Source organism: Podarcis erhardii (genome assembly GCF_964252035.2).
Source record: "Podarcis erhardii genome assembly, chromosome: 14".
Lineage (NCBI taxonomy): Eukaryota > Metazoa > Chordata > Lepidosauria > Squamata > Lacertidae > Podarcis > Podarcis erhardii.
In genome coordinates, this window is record NC_138503.1 from 46686115 (window position 1) to 46704355 (window position 18241).

Genomic DNA, 18241 nt, shown 5'->3' on the forward strand with positions numbered 1-18241 from the left:
GCTCCAGTAAAATAAAATAAAAAACCTGCTTGTGCATATGTTTGTGTCCTATAATTTTCATGTATTAAACCATGACTGACAGACAAGGCTTTTAAAATGAAACAGTGCCTTACTACAATTTTAATAGCTATCGCTTCATGCTTCCGGAGGCACTGCGTGTGGTCGATTCTTTGCTTTAGAAGTTCGAGCCTGTGATCCAAGGTTTTCATTGACTTGTCCAGCTGACTTTGAATAAAGCATTTGACCTACAATGGGGGGGGGGGGGACAACACAAATAAGCATGCACTCTTTAAATCAAGAAATTCTTAAAAAGCGGGAAGTTTTAAAAGCTCTGACTCGACGCACAGCACCTTTTGCATGGCAGTAAGCAACAAGTCCAACACAAATAAAACTTTTTCCTGCAACACCTTCAGTTGCTCACCCCGAACCACAGCTTCACAGGCATCCAACATGCACTGAGGCCAGGATCCAAAGAGCCATGCAACAAACTCCATGCACCCGGGTTGCCTGAATACATGGAATACTTTTTTAAAAAAATGATGCATACGTAAATACAGAGGTCAAGCTGCCCAAAGTCATGTGCAAAAGTCCTTGTGGATTTTGATCAACTGAAGCGGTTCATTAGCATCACATCATCCTTAGCATAAAACAAACACCATTAAAAAAAATTAAAATAAAGCTGCAGCTAATCATTAAGGTGAGATTGGCTGATCAAACAAACAAACTGTGATAAAGGCCTGCCAGCTTAAATAAGTCTGAAAGTCAAAAGCGAGGATACCTGCAAAATCTCTGCTGAAAGCGTGTTCCACACCATGTAACTGGAGAGGCTAAAACTCAAATGCCTCAAGCAGCTATTTGGATTTGGGCCAAGGACTTCTGTATGCACCCTCCTCTGCCACACATGCAGAGGAGGGTGTAGATGCAGCTGCCCCCCCCCCCGAAAAAACTGGGGAAATTCTTGTCCAGGATCAGATAGAGACAGAGTTCTTAATGTACAGTCCAGTGCCAACAACAGCGTACACTGTTACCCTTTAAAAGGAAGCTCTGAAAATTACACCTGGTCCTTTCCCAATCAAGGGAAAGTCGTGTTGGAAGTCCCAGTGGAGTGTTTCGGTTTTCAAATGTTTTTTGGAAGCCGAATGTCCGGTGCGGCTGTCAGCTATTGTTTCCGGGGTGCCTGCACCAATCAGAAGCTGAGCCTTCGTTTTCGAACAGATCGGAAGTCAAGTGGACTTCTGGAACGGATTAAGTTAAAGAACCAAGGTACCATTGTATTTGGCAGTTTTGGTTTTGCTATTCATTTTGCGTTTTTGAGGCTTTTTCGGTTCATTTGTTTTTGTGACTGTGTGGAACCCAGTTCAGCTGATTGATTGATTGTGTGAATGCAGAAATGGATAAATAATAAATAATAATAATAATAATAATAATAATAAATTAATTTTATTTATACCCCGCCCAGAGCCGGGCTCAGGGCAGCTAACACCAGTAAAATTACAATAAAAACATAACTGGGGGGGGGGGACCAATTTAAAATACAGGTTAAAATGCAGCCTCATTTTAAAAGTAGCCCATAGATCAAAACTGTAAGGGGAGGGAAAACATAAGGGTCAGACTGAGTCCAAACCAAAGGCCAGGAGGAACAGCTCTGTCTTGCAGGCCCTCCAAACAATGACTATCATCAGTGCAAGTAATATTTTTTTTTAAATTTTACAGTATTTTTATCTACAATACTTTCTTATATTATAGTACAGTACATCAATTATTGTTTTCATTTTATGGATCAATCTGTTTTGTATTACTTTCTATGGGAAAGTGCACCTTGGTTTTGGAATGGATTAAGAACCAAGGTACCACTGTACATAATTCAAGGCATCTATATAGCATTCAGAATACATGCTCTCATGCCCTTATCATCTCTGCAATATTCATGGACTCTTTACCTGGGCTTCCAACTGGACACCCCATATTTGGAGTTGTTTACCTAAAACTCCCCTTATCTTATCAAGTTGTCAATCACCTTCCACTGGCTCTGGTCAGTCTCTAATTGACATGGTATCAGCCTATCAGCTCTGTTACTGGGGTCAAGGAGAGCTATGTGCCCTCTTTGCTTATTACTGATGGTCCTGCTTTGGTTAACTGAAAAGCAAAAGAATAAGAGAACAGAAATACAGAGAAAAGGATACAATGCAGAAAGGCACATTCTGACCTGGGCTACGGCACTTCCCTGTGCATTTCAGTGGGAAAGGGCCATAGTTCAGTGATAACAACTTTGCTTTGGGCAAATGAAAACACACCTCTTTACTGGAGATGTGCGTTTTCAGAACCCACCATATTCTTGTGACTGTAATGTGCTTTAACTATTCTTAATTGTGTGGGACGATGGTGAAGGGCAGGGAATAAATTCAATTAATAGCAATAGTAATAGTAATGCCTGCTAGAAATACTTGGTACCCCTGGATCAGACAGCAAATTAAAGCTTTGATTAAAGAGTTTTAGTTAAGAAATAAAAATCTTTTGTTACTCATTATGAGCTTTCAGGCTAGAAACGGAGGTAATCGGCTGTATCCAGGACTAGATCTGGGCTGGCAGCCCTGATGCAAGGCTTAAGTTTGGTGGGAGATTCCCAACCGCAATTTACACACCAACATCACTGCCATGTGCAGCATTACCTTTGGACTTGTCCAGCCCCAGGAGGGCTTGAAGTGAGCTATCAAAACAAAAATAGCAGTAGTTACGCAAGGCTGAAATGAACAACTCAAAACTATCAAGACATTTCAGTCCCGGCATTTTTAAAAAAATAAAAAATCAGTCCAAGAGCACGCTTAGGATGACCAGAACAGCACAAGCCACACACCCAGAACAGTTTTCCATTCTCAACCCTGCTTTAATTTCATTATTTCAGCACAACTGCAGTGGCTTCTCATACAAAGCAACTCACTTGTTCCAATGCAATACGTCTTTTCTCTGAGCTTTTGTCGCCAACCTTTCTGTCTTCATCGGATTTCTTGATGCATTTGGAAAAGATGCCTTCATTAGTTTCTGAAATTTTCCTTTTCCTCGGAGCCCCATCTTTGAGGAGACAGAAGGGATTCCCTAAGAAATCTGGAAAACATTGCCACTACCACTACAACATTTATATACCACTTTTCTGTCCAAGGAGTACATGGTTCTCCCCCTCCCCATTTTATCCTCATAACAACACTATGTAGGTTAAGCCGAGGGACACCAACTGACCCAGTGAGCTTTAAAGTCTGCTATCACAGGTCCTAATCGGACAATCTAACCACTATATCACATCAGCAATGCACTGCAACAGATTTTTGTGAAGCTGAATCAGTACTGCAATAAGTTTTTCGCTCTAGTTTTTGAAGAAGTAGGCAACTTTTGCAGTAAGTTATATTTTTAAAAATCCCATACAAGCCAAGAGCAAACACCTACCCACCCCCCTGAAAGCTTTGGAGCAGAGTTATATAAGAAGGGTTCAAACTTTAAAGAAGGCTGCAGTTTTCTAGTTTATGCAGAAATGAACGGGGCCTGAAATGGTACTGTGATCTCAGTCACGCCAACACTCTGAAGTTAAGCAACTGTGTCATTTCACTTGATTAAAATGAACTGCACAGTGTCTTCTGCAACCGCCTCATCACACTCACTCTTGGAAAGAGGCAACAGGAGGGAAATTTCGCAAGTGGCCACCATTTAGCATCAAAATCTGGTCTTCTAAAGCTTAAGCAACGATTTCTTGAGCTGTATTCCATGTGAATAGTGAGCATTGTGGACAGGAAGTGGTTATGGTGACACAAGGCAGCCTTCATGGTTTTCCCCACACTGATTTTTCCATAGCGCACACACCGTGATTCATAATGTATTGTCAGGTCAAAAACTATGAAGCCAGTATCACAATATGGACTTCAAGCCGGTTTTGGATGATATATCACCCAGCCCTACATCCGTAATGAGATAAGACAGGCGTCCATTATCTGCACCTTCTGGAACAACCAAAGACATTTTTGTTCTAACAATTCTCCCAGCCGGATGAATGAGTCTCTGTTATGAGTATCCTATTTTGTATCCCCCCCCCCCCCCATTTCAAATTTATCTACCGTTCTTTGTGTTTAGCTCTTTTGGTTACATTTACTCTACATTGCCCTGAGAGGATAAAGGTAAAGGTAAAGGTAAAGGTAAAGGTACCCCTGCTCGTATGGGCCAGTCTTGACAGACTCTAGGGTTGTGCGCTCATCTCACTCTAGAGGCTGGGAGCCAGCGCTGTCCGCAGACACTTCCGGGTCACGTGGCCAGCGTGACGAAGCTGCTCCGGCAAACCGGCACCAGAGCAGCACACGGAAACGCTGTTTACCTTCCTGCTATACAGCGGTACCTATTTATCTACTTGCACTTAAGGGTGCTTTCGAACTGCTAGGTGGGCAGGAGCTGGGACCGAACGATGGGAGCTCACCCCGCCGCGGGGATTCGAACCGCTGACCATGCGATCGGCAAGTCCTAGGAGCTGAGGTTTTACCCACAGCGCCACCCGCTGAGATACACTATCTTAATGATTGTAAAAACAATAATTTAAAAAAATGATTACCTGGCCGTACTGAAGAATTAGTATTTTTCTCAAGCAACTGGAATCTGTCGCCTTCCTGTTCCAATACTGGCATGGTTTGCTTAACAAGTGGTTCATCTTTTATTTCGGTTATCTTTTCTAAGGCAGGGATCTTGCGCATAGGAGAAGTCACTGAAAGCTCATGTTCCGATTGGCCAGAAAGCTGGGCAAGCGGCTCAGAGTTCAAGTGTACTTCCACCGGCTTATGCGATGAGGAACTGGGTTCTTTTTGAAGGTAATAATACAGTAGATCCTGTAAGGCTCCAGCATTCAGAAATTGCTCCAAATCAGAGTCTTCAGTGCAAACCTTGTAGGGAAGATCCTGGGATCCTTCACGGCTACTGTTATAAATACTGATTTCAGAATTAACAACTAAATTGGTTACGGGCTCCCTTAATGTTGGAGGGTGCAACAGAGTTTCTTTTGATTCCGGTTGAAGGTTAGGTTCTTTCAGAGAGTTCCGACTTAAGCCACTTGTTTCAGACCTTTTTAAATGGACATGATTATCCACAACGGAGGTACCATTTGCCGATTTTTCTGCTGCTTGGACAGCCTTCATTTCAGAATTAACAACTAAATTGGTTATGGACTCCTTTAATGTTGGAGGGTGCAACAGAGTTTCTTTCGATTTCGGTTGAAGGTTAGGTTCTTTCAGAGACTTTTGACTTAAGCCACTTGTTTCAGCCGTTTTTAAATGAACATGATTATACACAGCGGAGGTACTATTTGCCATTTTTTCTGCTGCTTGGACAGCCTTCATTTCACGCAGCATCTTCACTTGCTTTCGGGCGCTTGGAGTCATCGTCTTTTTGGCACGCAAGGGCTTTTTGACATCCATGTTTGGATTAATTTCTTGCACCCTAAAACACAACAATTACATCTTATGAGTCGAGATCAAACATTATTTTCCTTAAGATGCTAATTAAAGTTTGAATCAGGTAACCTACATTTAATTTAAACCTACACCAGATTTAAATGCAGTCAGTTCAATATATCAGAGGCCTGTGTGCACACCACACACTATTATTAATCACAGAACTGTAGAGTGGCAAGCGACTCCAAGGGTCATCTGATACAACCCCTTGCAATGCAGGAATCTCGGCTAAAGCATTCATGACAAATGGCCATCCAACCTCTGCTTAAAAACCTCCAAGGAAGCAGAGTCTGCAACTTCCCAAGTCCGTTCCACTGTCAAAAAGCTCTTACTGTCAAGAAGTTCTTCCGGATGTTTAGTTGGAATCTCCTTTCTTGTCACTTGAAGCCATTATTACGGGTCCTACTCTCTGAAGAAGGAGAAAACTAGCTTGCTCCAATGTTTCATTCAACAGCCCTTTTCATATATGAAGATGGCTATCATATCTCCTTCTCAGTCTCTTCTTTCCCAGGCTAAACATACCCAAGTTCCCTCAACCGTTCTTTGTAAGGCTTGCTATCCAGACCCTTGATCATCTTGGTTGCCCTTGTAAGAATTGGGTACTTTTGTGGTTTATGTGAAAAAGAAACATCCTCATTTCTCACACCATCCTCCACAAGCGTTTCAGCTCATCAATGTGCTTCTTAAAACCAAGGTGCCCATAACTGGAAACTTGCCATTACATCTGAACCCAGGCTCATGCTAGTTTCCTCAAACCATGAGCAGTATGCCAAGAACAAACCATGGTTACCACTTATGCTTTAACTTGCCTTTTTGGACATTTAACTTGGTGGTTGTTGTTTTAAGTTTGGAGCTATTTGATGGATGTTTATACAGTGGTACCTCCGTTTTCGAACTTAATTCGTTCCAGAAGTCTGTTCTTACACCTAAAGTGTTCTTAAACTGAGGCGTGCCTTCCCCAATGAGGCCTCCCACCACCGGTGCCATTCCACCGGTCGGCTTCTGTTCGTCTTCCGGGGCAAAGTTCGCTAGCCAGAACACCTACTTCCGGTCTTATGGAGTGCGTTGCCAGAATTGTTTGTTAACAGGACTGTTTTTAGACCGAGGTACCACTGTATATATGGAATTAATACTATGTTCCGCAGGTGTTCCTTGTTGGTTACTTGTGGGAGTAACTTGGTAGTTCACCACACCTCAGAGCATGCAGAGCCCCAGCAGAGTCTTCAGAGATATCCTTCTCCTGCAAAACAGCTTCCTCCAGAGTCCCCAGTTAAGGGGAATGCTCCTCTCGGACGCAGCTCAAAGTAACAATGTTTCTTGTCGCCGACACAAGACAAATCTAAACACTACTGCCTACTATAAACAGTTCTGGTCTCTGAAGTAAAGATACATATGTACAGAGATCCACTAACATCATCACCATGCTAGCTAACGCTGCTATGCAAAATCCCGACATGCAAACAGGACATCATGAAAGCAGTGCCCTTGAAATTATTAGATCTGTCTCTATTTTTCCTGAAACAATGGGAGGATGAACGACTCAGCAAGTCATACACTCAACCCTGCTGGTGTTGCTATGGTAACAGTGCACCTGGCACCTTATCTCTGAACATCCAGATTGATTTATTTTTTTTGGGGGGGGGGTGCTCCTCAGGACATAAGCCCAAGCACTGTGTAATTTAACCCACTGTTTGCATTACACCAACATTCCTATTATGCCTCTTTAATAGAAATCCCCTGAAGGTAGCCTTTTGGCTGAAACACATTGGTCTGCTAAGAAAAACTAAGTCACCATTAAGTTACCAGCATCTTGAGAAGTGGACTCCCTTATTTGGCAATTCATTTGGTGGCTGTTTCCTTCTGTGTTTCATATGTTAATATTGACTTCAGCTTGTGTAATTGGGAATGGGAATTCAGACCACACGAAAGAGAATTGATACAACTCTACAAGAAGGCATCTGGAGAGGGCACATATCCCTCTCTGCCCATAAATCCACTTTGCCAACAATTCCCCAACTGTGTGCCTGTCCGATGTTGTTGAATTACAATTCCCACTGTGCTCTTAGCCAATGCTTGGGCTAATGTCTTGTCAAAGGCAAGGGGGTTCTTTTTCTTCAGGGGTTCAAAAACAAACGCAAGACACACAAGTGAGAAAGTCTAGGGTTTATTAAACAGCAGGCAACCTATGCAGAAGTACAACATCATACCCAGAGAACAGATGGCACCCGCTTCGATTCAGCTTCCAGGAGCTCCAGAGACAACAGCCAAGAGAAAGACCCCAGTCTAGCCAATCCAACAGCATTGCTGTTCCTGGTTTGTGTTGAGGCTCAAATTCTGGGTCAAATTCTAGAGGTTTATATGCATTAGGCGCAATTGCAAAATCCAATTGCCAAATTAATCACACCAGACATTAAGATCCCATGGTTTGGGCTGCGTGCCTAAAATGCATTTAATCCTGGAGTCCTCCCAATATATTACAGCCGCGTTATCTCTAAACAAGGGAGGCCCATTCCTCTGGCATGCAAGCTCAGCAGCTATGAGGGGCTTCCGTTAGGAATTCAGGTCGGGCAAATATAAGCAGCTACCAGGCCTGAGAGAGAAAGAGGGGTTGTCTTTTTCTAACAGCCTTCATTTAACAGTGATATGAAGGATTAATAGCGCCAGGCCAACTATACTTCGAGTTACAAACCATCTTCCGGTATGCTGATGGAAGTCCCAAAACATGTAAGACACTAGGCTGCCCAAACCCTCCTGTACACTCTCCTAGAGGCCTTCACCATTAAGTAAACAAACAAACAAACAAACAAACAAACAAACAAACAAAGTATAAACGTTCACCACAACCAGGATAATTCTCAAACAATTCTGGCTCTCTGGTAGTGGCTGCCATTCAAATCTTTATTTATTTCTCCACCCTGCTACATCATAAAATATAAAGGTGGCGCACAATGTGAAAACATACTACCCCATGTTAAAAAATAAAACTACAGATAACCATTAAGGAGACTGGTTAACCAAAAATCAAAACAGCAGCAAGGGCCTGTTGACATCAAAAGGTCTTTAAGAGATGCCTGAAAGTCAACAGCTAGGATGCTTACCAAGTCTCTGGTGGAACAGCATTCCACAGCACGGAACCAGCAAAACTAAATTTATTTATTTACCTGCTTAATTGATAAGAGTAACCCCATAGCAGTACTCCTCTAGGAAGCCAGTGGGGTGCAGTGATTTGAGTGTGGAACTAGGAACTGGGAGATGAGGGTTCAAATCCCCACTTGTGAGATATAAAAATATTGGTCCCAATGCCCACTTAGTCAAAAGATAAATACTGCCACCACCCAGACTTATAGACCAGGAGGGGTACAATTTCAAAACTTTAGCAACCAGGGCTTCCCAGGAGCTGGAATGTGCCTTAGTACTTATCCTGCTTGCAAATCCCTAATAAAAATAAAATAAAAAGAAGTTTCTATACCATAAGCCTCGGCAATCTAGAACACTGAATTTAGGACCAGTCTTTTCCCATGAATTCACAGATTTTTACAGCAAGAGACAACTATCGGGGAACAGCCACGTAGATCCTGTAATCCAGTGGTTCCCAAACTTCTAGAGGCCTTTGACTCCTTAATTTATAAACTCAACCCCCCCCAGTGCCCCTTAACCTGCCCTACCCTATAAAAAGGATTACAGTGGCACCTTGGTTCCCAAATGCCGAAAACCCGGACATAAGTGTTCCAGCTTTTGAACATTTTTTGGAAGCTGAACATCCGATGTGGTTGTTGGCTATTGTTTCTGGGGCGCCTGCACCAATCAGAAGCTGCGCCTTGATTTTTGAACATTTTGGAAGTCAAACGGACTTCCGGAAGGGATTAAGTTTGGCACCTTTGTTTTTGCTATTTATTTTGCGTTTTTGTTTTTGAGGCTTTTTCGGTCAATTTGTTTTTGTAACTGTGTGGAACCCAGTTCAGCTACTGACTGATTGATTGTGACTGTGGAAATGGATAAAAGCACCACATCCAAACAATGACTATCATCAGTGCAAGTAAGATTTTTTTTTTTTAATCATCTACAATACTGTCTTATTTTATAGTACAGTACATCAAATATTGTTTTCATTTTATGGATCAGTGGTCTCATTAGATAGTAAAATTCATGTTAAATTGTTGTTTTAGGGGTTGTTTTTATAAGTCTGGAACAGATTAATCCATTTTACCTGTCTGAAGAAGTGTGCGTGCACATGAAAGCTTATACCCAGAACATACTTAGTTGGTCTCTAAGGTGGTACTGGACAATTTTTTCAGCTTTTCAGAGTCATTTACACCTACCTAGGTCATAGCGGGGGGGGGGGGGCATCACCTACTTTGTGAACCACTGCTCTGCTCCAATGCACAGTAGAATTTCCACAAAATAGGACAAATTAGAAGTTTTAAACATTGGAATTACAGAACTACCACACAATAAAATAATAATCAAGACTTCTCTAGTTAAACTTACCATGCACTTCTTTTACCAAGGCTGGCAGTGCCTGCTCCTCGAGAGACGGGCTTGGCACGTCCCAATTTAGTGACCAGGCAACAGGCCAACAAATTGCAAGGTGAAATATGTTCTATATCATGTTGAAAAGGGGACAGCCCATCTTTATTCCCCCACCAATCCAAAAAGGGGACGGGACTCATGACTCTTCCAGAACTACTCAGGAGATGATAGCTGGAAGCAAGCCCAGCTGCAAGTTATCACCAATTAAGAATGGGTGTGACCTTGAGAACTTCACAGGGCTATTAAAACCCAAGCTGAGAATAATTTTATGAGACACCAAATTCCTTTGGGCCCTAGATTTTCCCAAAACCAGTTTTTGCTTCCTCATGCTCCCCCAAACTATTCCCAAGAAGAAAAGGCCCAATTAGAAACGTAACCCTACCAATTTCAATTACAGCGGTACCTCAGGTTAAGTACTTAATTTGATCCGGAGGTCCGTTCTTAACCTGAAACTGTTCTTAACCTGAAGCACCACTTTAGCTAATGGGGCCTCCTGCTGCTGCCGCGCCGCCAGAGCACGATTTCTGTTCTCATCCTGAAGCAAAGTTCTTAACCTGAAGCACTATTTCTGGTTAGCGGAGTCTGTAACCTGAAGCGTATGTAACCTGAGGTACCACTGTACAGGACTTACTTGACTAAATCCTGATAGTCTGCACCTGTGCTGCAATTGTTTTAAAGGCATTTGTGTTGCTTTATCACTTGCTTGCCACTCCTGCCTCCTTTGGGAGGACACATATTAGTAAATTAACGACACCAATTCACTATCCTAGCATCTGTAGTTTATACAATATATTTGAGGAACGTGATAAAACAATACAGGCACCTGTGTGTGTTGCAAATGTGTGAATAAAAGTGAGTATCTCCCTATAAAACCAAAGCAAAGTCCAGGTTGTTAAATGGTACTTGAAACTGGGGTAACCTGACCCCCACAGGTCATCTGGTATTCATATTCCCAATACCTGCTCCAGATCTCTCCCACCTGCAATACACATCCTTTAATAGCTCTCTCCAGGTTCTGCGAGCTACATCAATCTCATTCAATTCCAACTTGGTCTCTATGGTGCTAAAAATAAGTGATATTACCTGTGTGTGTTTTAAAAAATTTCTATGCAAATTCTCTCAAATAACATCTTGGCCAATAAGAAATAATCTGAATTTACAGTGGTGCCCCGCAAGACGAATGCCTCGCAAGACGGAAAACCCGCTAGACGAAAGGGTTTTCTGTTTTTCGAGGCGCTTCGCAAGACAAAGTCTTGCGATTTTTTTCGCTTTCTCCCCTTTTTTCTAAGCCGCTAATCCGCTAATAGCGCTAATCCGCTAATAGGGGTGCTTCGCAAGACGAAAAAACCGCAAGATGAAGAGACTCGCGGAACGAATTATTTTTGTCTTGCGAGGCACCACTGTATGCCTTTTTGCTCAAGCAAAATATCCTAAGAATAATATCATTCTTATCTACCAAACACAGGCATCTCATTATCACCTCCTGTAAATAAACTGATGTAGTATACCCAGAAGCTGCCAGGCCTTACTTTTGTAATTAATGGTATGATTTGAATGGACCTAAAATGGCTGAAGACCACCACCACAAAATGGATGCTGTTGATGAACTAATAATGAACTGTGTTGATCAAAGAGCTAATGGAATGGAATGTGCATGTTCTGGCCAAGTGAACGGTACATGCAAGGAAGCATAGACTGGCTATACTACACTATTTACAAACAATGAGTGTTGTGATATGATCACCCATAACTCTGTGCATGCCACCTTGAGGGGGAAAAAGGTAGGATATAAATGGAATAAACCAGGCACTTCCAACAGGTAGATCACTGGATGCCTGTAGTAGATCACTGGCTCCCACCAAAGAAGCTCAACAGCTTTCGCTCCTCCCCAAAAAAGTTGAATATTTCTGTCCTGGACCCCATGAAAATGGGACTTTCCTTCCTAAAAAAGGCTCAGCGACTTTGACCTGAACCTCCCAGATTACTGCCAGTTTTATTGCAGAGTCCCCTGCAATAAACAAACATTAAATCTAATGCATGCAGTATAAACAGGAACATCGTCACCTATTTACCTACGCATTATCTGAACGGATCCACAATCTGTTGAGTTTTAAACCTTTTATATCTAACTGCATATCCATGGAAGCTAAATGAAGGTCTTAAATACGGGGTGGCGGCACTGGGCGGCACTTTTATTTCAATTATAGATTCTGTGGTTTTATGTTTTGATTTTGTTCTGTGAACTGCCCTGAGGCCTCAGGGTATAGGGTGTTAAATAAATTCAATTAATAATAATAAAAAATATTGTCTATTTCAATTTTGGGGGGTTTATTCCTGTCTTCCTGGAGCAACCATTTCCCACATGGCCCCAATCTGCATATTTAAGAGTCTTATGCCAATTATTGTGAATGACAATAATTAGCAGCAAATACTAATAAAACTTGACTACATTGCATACTTACACACGTAACCAGGCTCTTAAGGTAAAGGGTTGGGTAATAAATAATGATAATTATTTCTATTACCACCTGAAGCGTATTTTCCCTCCCTAGAAATATATTTACATATGTTTATGTATATATATACACACACATTATTTCAGATTCAGTTAGGTAGCTGTGTTGGTCTGACACAGTCGAAATAAATTAAAAAACTGTCCAGTAGCACCTTGGAGACCAACTAAGTTTGTTCTTATACAAAGCTTATACCCAGAACAAACTTACATTTTATTTCATTTCTCGACCAAGCTCACTGGGTGCGACACTCCCTCTCAGGCTAGTCTACCTCACAGGGTGGTCGTGTTTATAACACGGGGAATAACGGAGAAGAAACCATGCACGCCACCTTGGGCTCCTTGGACGAAAGAAGTTGGGATATAAACGCGGTGAAATAAATACAAAACAAAAAAAAAACAAAACTACAGACACCGCCCCTCCCCCACTTACTCACCAGTCTGCGCAGGCGCGGCAGGAGCTCAACGGAGGCTCCGCGCTCTCTTTCTCTCGCGCCTCGCCCCGCCCTCTCGCGCCGCGTCTGCCGTTGGAGGCCGTTAGAACGTTCGCGGCGCCATCGTTCTAAGGCACGTGTGGCGTTAGGAGAGGGGTAAGGGGAGCAACCGGAGGAAGTAACCGCGCAGGCGCTTAAAGCAAGGAGACCATCAAGCAATTGTTCTCCCTGTCCAATCAGAAGCCGAGGCATCCTTCTCCTATCCTCGCCTCGCTAAAAGCGTTGGCTATTTGCTGAGCCTCGTTTTGCCCGGGGAGAACGTCCGCTCGGCCAATCAGGAGCGGTCGTCTCCTGCCTTGCCCCGCCCTCCTCCTCCTCCTCCTCGCTCAAGCGCCTTAGCCAATCAGCGGCGAGCGCAGGCTATAATTCAGCTGGAGCGGGAGAAAGCCCAGAAAGAGCAGCATCTTCTTCGGATCGGGGGTGGGCGAGACTGAGACGCGGGGTTTCCGCGGCTTGTTGATACGCGTGTAACGTGTGAACGTGGGGAACACGTATGCATTGCAGAAATCCACAGCAGAGGGCCGGCAGTGGCTACAGTTGCCCAGGGGGTAGAGAGGAGCAAAGATTTATTCAAGCGAACCGACTTAAAGTCACGTCAATCCTTTGGGGCCAATTCAAATTTCCTGACCTGGAACGTGCGAAATGGGCTTGGAGATTAATGGGACCCAACTTGGCAAATAAAGAGCACTCTTGTTTTGCTGATAAACACACTGGCTTCTCTGCATATGTGGTTTTCTCCCTCCTCATTTCATTCCCATGACAACCCTGTGAGGTTGTCAGAATAAATAACAAGATAAAAGATGAAAAAATCTTTTAAAATAATTCCAACTAAATATAAGCTTTCAAGGTATGAGGTTTCGTGTGGAATACACACTTCGACTTCGTCAGATGCCGCTTCAACCTTAAAGCTGCTGATGACTGTTACAGCAGTTGGTTCCGCAGGGAAGGGCAAGGGATTTTTAAAGGGATAGATGACCAAAATTAGCTTTAGTATGTATAATGGGAAATGAATCCAATATCTCTATTCAGACCAGGTCTCTCCATAGTTTTTAGTTTGGTAAGGAGTTGTAATTCAGCAACTTCTCTTTCAAGTGTATTTCTAAAATTCTTTTGCAATAGGACAGCCACTCTTAAGATCCTGCATAGAATGTCGTGGGAGATTGAAGTGCTCTCCTATTGGTTTGTTTTATTATTCCTGATTTATGCCCATTTATCCTTTGGCGGGTAGCGCTGTGGTCTAAACCACTGAGCCTAGGGCTTGCCGATCGGAAGGTCAGCAGTTCGAATCCCTGCAACAGGGTGAGCTCCTGTTGCTCGGTCCCAGCTCCTGCTAACCTAGCAGTTCGAAAGCACCCCAGCGCAAGTAGATAAATAGGTACTACTCCAACAGAAAGGTAAATGGCGTTTCTGTGCGCTGCTCTGGTTTTGCCAGAAGCAGCTTAGTCATGCTGGCCACATGATCTGGAAAAACTGTCTGCGGACAAACGTCGGCTCCCTCAGCCAGGAAAGCGAGATGAGCTCTGTAACCCCAGAGTCATTCACGTCTTGATTTAACTGCCAGGGGTCCTTTACCTTTACCTTTTATCCTTTGTCGTAAAGTTTGTCCTGTTTGTCCAACATAGAGAGCTGAAGGGCACTGTTGGCATTTGACAGCATATATAATGTTGGAAGATGAACAATTAAATCGGCTTGAGATGGTATGTTTGATGTTATTGGGGCCAATAATGATGCTGTCCGGGTGTATGTGGCAGCAAAGTTGGCATCTAGATTTATTGCAAGCTCTTGTGCAAGTGTCCATGTTAAGTCTGATTGTTGTATAATTGTGTGTGAGGAGCTGTTTAAGATTGGGTGGCTTTCTGTAGACAATGAAAGGTTTTCCTCCCAGAGCTTGGGAAAAGAGCTGTCATTATCTAAGAGATGTTGCAAATCTCTGATGTTGCATTGAATGGTTTTAACTTGAGAGCTGTATGTGATTACTAGTGGTCTATTGTTTTCTCTTTTTGCAGCAAGGTCTCTCTGGGTATCCGTCTGGCTTTGTGGATCCCTTTTTTAACTTCATCAGGTGGGTATTTTAGTTCCAAAAAGGTTTCCTGTACTCTGCCACTTGTCCTTATCCACAGTCACTTTAAATTTGGTGATGACTTGTTCCTTGCATCTGCCGAAGTGTCTATTACACACGAAAGCTCATACCTTGAAAGCTTATATTTAGTTGATCTTTAAGGTGCCACTGGAATTATTAAAAAATATGTTTTCATCTTTTATCTTGTTATTTATTATGACTATGACAGATCAACACGGCTATCCACCTGAACCTGTGAGGTAGGTTAGGCCAAGAGAAGCAGCGACTGGACCAAGGTCACACCCAGTGACAGATCCTCCCAAGTATCCCTTTTTCCCGAGGAGAGTCCTGGATTTACAGAAGGTTTCCAGGTTTCTTATTTGATCCTAGAATGTCCCACTTTCCCTTAGGACGTCCCTATTTTAATTGGAGAAATGCTGTAGGGTATGCAGTGAGCATAATAGCTAAGTGGGGGATTCGAATCCTGGTCCCTCCCAGGTCTTAGTCTGACACTCTTTAAGCACTCCACCACCGCCGGCTCTCTTTCATGAAAACAAAACTTTTTAAATGGAGCCGAACATTTCCATGCCCGTTTTAGACCTTGTCCCGACATCTTAATTACACCTCTTGACATTTCCAACAAAGCGACCTGCACTCTCATACACAGATTAAACACATCCCTTTTAGCATAATAATCTGTTGCAACCTTCTGCCCCCTTTTTTTTGCAACCCTCGGGTTCTAAATTAACTTCTCAGCCATCGCAACAACTCACTATATATGTACGGTTTTCTGCTTTTCCCTCCTCCCCATTTTCTGCTTGCTTTTCTGTTACCTGATCATTCCAATTTACTCTCTCTAAAAAGAAGTAATGAAGTAAATAAGTAGGAGTTGAAATCTACAGCACCAATCCTACCGTATGTGTGTTTTACTCAGAAGTGAGTCCCACTTCCTGCAAACGCTTACATAAGTGTACACAGGACTTTGACCTGAAACTTTCAGCCTTTTCCTCAAGTTTATAACCTGCCACTCTAATAAAAGCAAGCAGTTTATCTAGGCACTTGGTTCACAAAGAATAGTAAACAAGATTAGAGATTTGTTAACTTTTGCTTTTTAAGAACAGCAGGGGCATAAAAACAGAGCTTCATCCCCTAGATGAGTGGCAAATGCTTGCTGATTTTTAAAAAAATTATTAAAATACTTTTACCTGTGTCCAAGCAAAGGTACAGGTCCTTGAAGAAGCAATTTCAGACTAAATCAGAATTCCTGAAAGGAACCACAATTTATGATCTATGACTTATGATTTTGCCATTAATATCCCTCTCCAGGGTTTACTGCTGCCTTTCTCTGTTGTGTAAATATAAGAAGCTGACCTTGGATTCTAGCTTGTACAAATCACAGCAGGCTTCTATGTTACAGTGTATTTTTAAAGCACAGCCTGACACGGAAATCCGATGTGCATCTACTCAGAAGTCAGCCCTACTGAGTACTGTAATGTTGCTATTAACACTATTCCATCCACTGGCATTTCTGCGAAAGAGTTTTCTATCTGGGGCGCTTTTTCTTCTTTGTTTCTCTCTTAAGCTTGTGTTACAGTGCGACTACAAGAAAAATAAAATAATTACGTTACTTGAGTTGCCATATTTCAAAAAGTGAAAATCCGGACACAGAAGTTGTTGAGCTTTGCAAAATCTCAAAAGGTTTTGTTATGTACTGAAGTTCTCACCCTGGACCAGCAGGGTGTAGATACTGTAGATAGTTTTCACTCAGGTGCACATATGCAAATAAGGAATTGAAAGTGGCGTTCAGTGATTGGACAGTTACAGAAATAAAGCAGAATGATGCGTGGACAACCCAGTAAAATCTACCACTAATGTACTATAAATATAAAAAAGGTAAAGGACCACCTGGACGGTTAAGTCCAGTCAAAGGCGACTATGGTGTTGCGGTGCTCATCTCGCTTTCAGGCCGAGGGAGCCGGCGTTTGTCCACAGAAAGCTTTCCGGGTCATGTGCCCAGCATGACCAAACCGCACGGAAACGCCTTTTACCTTCCCCCTGGAGTGGTACCTATTTATCTACTTGCACTGGCATGCTTTCGAACTGCTAGGTTGGCAGGAGCTGGGACAGAGCAACGGGAGCTCACCCTGTTGCAGGCATTCAAACTGCCGACCTTCCGATCCACAAGTCCAAGAGGCTCAGTGGTTTAGACCACAGCGCCACTCGCATCCCTTTGTGTACTCTATATATACTGCAGAACAAACGTGCAGAAAACCACCAGTCTGGAGGGATCCCCAGTTGCTAGGGTTCATAAATGGGGAAGGTTCTGCTTTACCTTTACCTTTTTCTGCTGTACTGAGGTCCTCTTGTGGGCTTCATATGGTGCTCTGGTGGTCCAAGTTGAGAACAGGATTCTGGACTTGATGGGGTCTTTGGTCTGATCCAGCAGGGTTCTTCTTGTTTTCTTATTACTTTAACAGTGCATGCAAAGTGTTCTGCACTAAGAAAGGACGATTTAAATGCTTACGGCAATGATGGTGATCTTTTTATGCAGAAGAGAAAGCGCTCCGTCGCTATGCACCAACAGTCTCGGTGAAGTCAGCCAGATTAACCTCTCTTAAAGGATGCCGTCGCACGAGCTAATTTTGTCTCTTGTCCCCCTGCCCTCCAAATTACTGCTTAATGTTCCGTGGTGCATCCATAACTACTTTTCTCTGCTTAAGCTTAAACGAACGAGGATCCAACTTGTCTTTATAAACAGGAGGAAAATAGCTAGTAGGCACAATAGGAGAGGTTGTTTGGCAAAGTAGCACTGCTTTTGCAGTGTGTGGAGGGCTGGGTTTTTATCCACTCATCTCCGATCCAACTAAGTCATTGCAGACAATGACCAAAAAAGAGAAGTGACTCTTTATGTGACACTGTTACTAAGTGTATGTTCATTTCCTTAAATAAAAACTCCAGCATCTGACTCCAGTGACACAGGCTTAAGTCATGTGCTGAAAACAAGAACTTGCTGGTGCTGCATTTATTGTTGCTGCAAAAGATTTCTATAGGATGTGGTTAGTGTGTGGATGTTCTTAGTGGTTAGCTAAGGCGGCGGCGTGTTAACAGACTATAGGAAAAATTCTCTTGTTTACTTGCATGCATAAAAGGGTCTGCAACAATCCAATTT

At 42.8% G+C, this 18241-nt stretch overlaps 1 protein-coding gene across 12 annotated transcripts in view; it reads right to left on the minus strand.

Annotated features, from left to right (window-relative positions):
• The window catches only part of ATF7IP2 (activating transcription factor 7 interacting protein 2), a 30399-nt gene extending 12377 nt beyond the window's left edge, over nucleotides 1-18022 (minus strand). For 3 of the 12 annotated variants that reach the window (XR_014151049.1, XR_014151051.1, XM_081839719.1), the window contains exons 1-4: nucleotides 9966-10249; nucleotides 4586-5463; nucleotides 2939-3093; nucleotides 114-245 (exon numbers count right to left, since the gene is read on the minus strand). Coding sequence is in view for 8 of the 12 variants with exons in the window: in XM_081839719.1 (XP_081695845.1) it covers nucleotides 114-245; nucleotides 2939-3093; nucleotides 4586-5463; nucleotides 9966-10147 (1347 nt within the window). In the remaining 4 variants the exon portion in view is untranslated. Of the gene's footprint in view, nucleotides 1-113; nucleotides 246-2938; nucleotides 3094-4585; nucleotides 5464-9965; nucleotides 10252-12956; nucleotides 13729-17410 lie in introns of those variants that run through there. The other 9 variants (XR_014151050.1, XR_014151052.1, XM_081839718.1 and 6 more) reach the window with 8 other exon arrangements.
• Between the last annotated feature and the right edge of the window lie 219 nt (nucleotides 18023-18241).